Source organism: Alligator sinensis, unplaced genomic scaffold, assembly GCF_000455745.1.
Source record: "Alligator sinensis unplaced genomic scaffold, ASM45574v1 scaffold899_1, whole genome shotgun sequence".
Taxonomy (NCBI): domain Eukaryota; kingdom Metazoa; phylum Chordata; order Crocodylia; family Alligatoridae; genus Alligator; species Alligator sinensis.
Genome location: NW_005842614.1, coordinates 851,197 through 856,633, shown reverse-complemented (window position 1 = coordinate 856,633; position 5,437 = coordinate 851,197). Strand labels below are relative to the sequence as shown.

The window sequence follows — 5,437 nt, the reverse complement described above, 5'->3', positions numbered from 1 at the left end:
CAAAAAAAAAGATTGTAATAATTCTGTCCCTTGTCATTTTATTGCATTAGGTTTTGTTGCAATCTGTGATTAGCTGCCAGTCTCTTCTTTTTATGAAGTGTCCAAACATATAAAGATATATCATTGTATTCTGGTGCGCTACAGTCTCATAGTGTGTGATATCTCCAAGAAGCTTTGATGGAATCTCAGCAGCATGTCCTGTCCTCTTTATTTTAGATAGCAGGGGTTCAACACAGTCCAAAAATTGCTCACAGGGGCTTTTGATGGAAGAAGAAAATGGTTTAATAGAAAAACTGTGCACTGAAACTTATTTTACAAACAGAATTTTTATTTTACTTTACATTCAGATTTCTTATTGACATCTGCAAATAACATCTTCCATTTACAAATAGAGTAGTGCAAACTAACCAGCATTTGGCCAAAAGGCTTGTGCTTAATACAAAGGAGATGGAATGTTTGTGTTAGGATGATCTTCCTGGAACTGCTGGAGGAGGCCGCCTAAATAAAAGACAAAAAAGAACCCAACATTCATGGGGAAGGGTGGTGGAGAATTAAGTAAAAAAAAGATTAAAATACATTAAAATGGCCCATATCCCAAACTACAAGAATAAACTTGGTTAAGGTAAAAAGGGCGAGGATGTGCACGGCGGAGGGTGGAAGGGAAGGGGAGGAAGACTAGTGGTTGAAATACTGGCATCAGCTGTTTATCAATAAAGCCCCCACTTTTGTCACTAGGGTACCGCATCCTCTGGAATAAGGACAAACAAACTAGGGTCATAGTGACTGCTGCATAAACTAGGAACAGATGGTGTTGCATTTGTCCCGAGGCAAGTTGTGTGTGTGTGTTTGTCCCAGAACAAAAAAGTCCTGGGATTGGTGTGTATACACACTGCCCTTCCAATCAGGGCTTAGTGAGGCCCTGAATGCGCCACCATTTTCCTGTCTGATTCAATAACATAATCCTGGGATAACTGTTCAGACATAGTTTGTGATGTCCTGGGCAAACTGTTAGTATTTCTTATCCCATGAACCTTTTCAGGGTGTGTCCCAGGACAACAGGCATTGATGTCTGAATGATACCCTGAGGTGAAATGGTATCTCCCAGGACAAATGCAACATCAGTAGCCCTAGAAGTTTCCTTAATTTTCTTGCAGTAAGTTATATTCTGGGGAAAGGTTTCACTACAATTATAAAATTACATGGATTACCATGCTGGATGCTAACTTCTGTTCAGTACTGCTAGAGTGGGTTCTCCTTTGAAGGTAAATTTTGCTCAGGCTGCCTGAAGACCTTTGTAAAGCAGAAAGTCTTTGTTTTGTAAAAGGGAAGGGTATTATGATAAAAACTGCTATCCTTCTGTCATAGGGAGACACCAAAATGGGAGAATGCCAAGGTCGGGCAAAGGAAGAGCAATCAGACTATTACAGCATGATACATAGCAATCAGTGGCAACATGCTGGATCTTTTTGCCATCTGGAGCTGGAGAGATGAGCTGACCACCATGATGAGAAGCCTACAGCACTAATGTACCAGCTTGTCAGCTTGCGTGGAAGTGAGTTCTCACTCTGGGACACTTAGTGTATGACAGCTAGACCAGAGGCATGCAACAAACTCCTAATGAGACGTACAAGGTTTGTGTGAAAACAAAGATTGCCCCAGTCCATTAAAGCTACTCAAAAATGCCTGCAATGATTATGGCAAACAGTGTAAATTCTGATGAGGAGATTATGTGCTTATTGCTGCTGTGCTCATCCCATCTTTGGTTTCTCCTGTTTCATCTATCAAAGTGCCACTGTGGGTGGCCCATTCCCCCAGGAAAGCCAAAGATTCAGGGACTTAAGCCCAGACTCTAGTTAGATTTGCACTTTTACTATTTGTTATGCAGTAGAAGCCATTTATTCTCCTCTGGGTACCAAGTTTAGTTAATCAGATGTCGCTAACTCAGAAAAGGAATATGGGAACTCAGATGGATGTTTCTATTCATCTGCACATACATAATCACCCTGGGCAGAGTTTGCAACCATACCAATTTAGGCCAGTTGCACTCTTGAGGATTCACACTGACCCTCTGCTCAGCTAGAAAGTTCACAGGAGCTGTATTTAATGAGGTATTAAGCAACACCCTCCAAAGGCCTGCTGGAAAAAGTTACCCCAAATTCCTAGTAGGACAGCCCAGCAGTGGTCCATTCCACTGGAACAGCATCAAATTAGACTTAAGGTAGAATCTGCTGTCCTGTCTCAGAGCCAGAAATATGCCACCCCTGCCTAATAATCAAAACTCTGACACTCACATGGTAAATCCTTACCAATACTGCCAGAGACTGAGCTGTTTAAAAGAAAACCAAACAGAAGATAAGAATGCAGCATGCACAGAACGCATTGAAAGACAGGAGAGGCACACATGCACCTCCCGAAAGTAATAATAAAAGCCAATTGGTTGTTTCAATTTATTTACGTTCAGAAATGCAGCATAACATTTTACAGCAGGTGTATAAGACCTTCAGTAATGATTGAGGTTTCAGGAATCCATTCACAGTGCGCAAAGGTCAACACCAGCAATCATTTACATTCTACAAAGCCAATGGCAGATGTTTTGGCTCAAATGAATGAGGGCATTTACATACAGAGCAAAATTCAGAGAGAAGCAGAGCACTTGTTTCTTATTTAAAAAAAAGAAGACAGTGTTTACATCATTCTAGAAAAGCAGAAAGGATTAACACACAAACCAGGAAGCAAAACACAAATGGTAGGCAACATGGAACAAATCATATATCAAGCAACAGTGGTGGACTGTCTGGACGGGAGGAGCCATCTGTATCAACTCGCCTGCAGACAAAGCAAGAGGAAAGATAGGCAGAGTAATGTCCATTTACAAAAGGGAGCTGTTCTATTGTCTTATATGTAGAACTTAGTAATAATGGATTCAGAGACAAAAGCAGGAGGAGATGAGCCACCAAAGGAGACATGTGAAACACCTCACGAATACCGATGGAAAAAAAGAGGTCTGCTTTGAATTCAGTTGTTTTCAGTCCTTGAGGAAAAAACAAAACAAAACAGGTCTACCTAATAACTTCTGCATAAAATATCACATAGTTTTAAATAGATGTTTCTAATATAGAGTATATTTTCCATATTCTAACACAAAATGTCATCACATACAAGACATACATGTCCCTTATTATAATAAAAGTTTCCTTTATAAGAGACGTATATAGAAAGTGCAATAAGACAAGCAATGAAGTAAATATATATTAACACTTAACTATCTTAATATTAATTGTTCATTTAATGGATAATCTTGTTATTAGGAAGGGATCCCTCAGGTTAAGGATAAAGAGCTAGTCACGGTATAAGCTGACATATTGCATCTTTTCAGCTGAAGGGTCAGCCGTATGCTCTCCATGCTGAGACTAAGTCTCATCTAATTAAAATGATGGATGAACACCATCCTGAAACCAAACTATATGTGGTTGTGCAGATGGCCATCCAATAAAGACTGGAACAGAGATCACTGAACTAAGGAGTCATTGTTCCAGCTCTTCATCCTCAAAGCCAGACAAGTTCCCAAATCCCTTCACACCCCTATGGGAATGTAAAGAGGAGAATCAACCACTGGGGTCTGTCTTCTGAGCTTTTCTAGAATCAGACTAAACAAGGTAAAGCAGCCTTTTGTCATACTACTCAGACATGGCTATGGTTTAGCATACTACTGTATAAGTGCCCTTGGACTGCAAGGGGAAAGAAAGGCTGCCTACATCTCAGACAGCAACTCCCCTCCTAGCAAATGCCAGGGGATATGCTGGCAACCTGCCCTGCTTTCTTTCAGGTATGCAGGGAGAGGCTGCTACGGCTGTTCCTGGTGAGCACATGCAGAGGAACTAAAAAGAATCAGGGGCATCATGCATAAAAGATTTAAGTTCTACATACTGTATAACTTAAGAAAATGAACCATTGTTATAAGATGAATATTCATCGATTGGCAGAAGCAGTTTCTTATATCATCATATGCTATGTATTAAACACGCTGCATATTAAAATACAGAGTATTGCATCCTGGTGCAATAAAAAAGAACCATTGGAATGTAATGTTTTGCTTTTTTGCAGTTCAAAATAGCAAATAAGATGTAAATGTTTTGTTGTTCTTTTAAAAACATATTGCAGCACTGTTTTGAACAGCTGCTTCTTGAGAAAAGTCCTGGCTACATAGTCTGTTCTGAAAAGTAAATACTGGGTGCGTTTACATGTGCGCCAGACTGTGCCGTTGTTACTCTGCAGTCATTTAGTACTTGATTAAGCAAGTACTAAATGACTGCACAGTGACTGCTGTTACTGTGCAGTCCTGGTGCTGCATGGGTCGTTTCCAATGTTAGTGCACAGTAGCAACAAGCTACAGTAACATAGCTCATCACTACAGCAACATAGCGCATTGCTACAGCAACATAGCTCATCACTACAGCGATGTAGCATCTCGTGTAGACATGCCCACTGGGTAAAATGCTACCTGTATTTGCCATTGACGCTAATCAACATGCCTGCATATAATTGCTGTGGTTCTTTTCAGGAGGGTATTGTGTTGTGTTTATATTTAAGATTACTGCCAAAAGAACATTACTCACTGAGGGATCAGAGTTAAGATTGGCGATTTAGATGAAACATAATTTTTTGTGTGATAAAAACAATGAGCCTGATTCTCTGCACCTTCTGTTGTTTGTCATGTTAGTGCAAAGTGAGTGAAAATCGCATTAAAGATACCACCATCTTGACTTTTTCACATGCATGTTGCAGAGGAGCAAATGGCGACAAAGTGCAAGGCAACGAGTGCTCAGGTTAATAAGATTTAGTGTGGTCTATTTCTAATCTTGCTCACACAGGATTTACCCCACTAACCCTGATGACTACAGTAAGGGTTACTCTAGATTTACAAGTCAGAGTCAGTCCTCTCTGAACACCACAAGATTTAGCCTTAGGGGCAAAAATGTTAAAAACCTGGATTGATTCTAATCAATTTCTTTTCAGAATGTAGCTGTCTCCAACAGATTTAATTAGAGACTTTACCCTATATTTTTTTAATAAATATTGCAAATTTTAAGTTAAAGCAGTTTCCAAAAACCAAGCTAAAGGTGTGGTCAGTAGGATCTGCAATGAATGTGAGTTGCCATTTACATACGGAAAAGCTACTGATAATGAACATATAATTTGTGTTGATGTAGCCCCATGAAGTAGGGGTGTGTGAAGTGAGCCCTATCTGATTTGGATTTTGTCCGAATCGGGGACAGTGATTCAATTAGTTGATTCAGATCACTGTCCCTGATTCGATTTGGCTGAATCCAAATCTGAAGATTCGATGCTGATTTGATTCCAAATCTGAAGATTTGATGCAAACCCAGGAGGCACCAGTTGCTGAGCCGGGGGGGGGGGGGGGCCACAACAAACAGTG

The 5,437-nt window shown here is 40.2% G+C and overlaps 1 protein-coding gene across 2 annotated transcripts in view; it reads right to left on the bottom strand.

Moving 5' to 3' along the window:
• Window positions 1-375: 375 nt before the first annotated feature.
• LOC102384061 (dynamin-3-like) overlaps window positions 376-5,437 on the bottom strand; it is a 104,908-nt gene continuing 99,846 nt past the window's right edge. Inside the window, exon 6 of one of the 2 annotated variants that reach the window (XM_006033248.3) lies at window positions 376-498. In XM_006033248.3, the coding sequence (XP_006033310.1) occupies window positions 462-498 (37 nt within the window). In that variant the 3' untranslated portion in view covers window positions 376-461. Of the gene's footprint in view, window positions 3,032-5,437 lie in introns of both variants that reach the window. The other variant, XM_006033249.3, reaches the window with a different exon arrangement.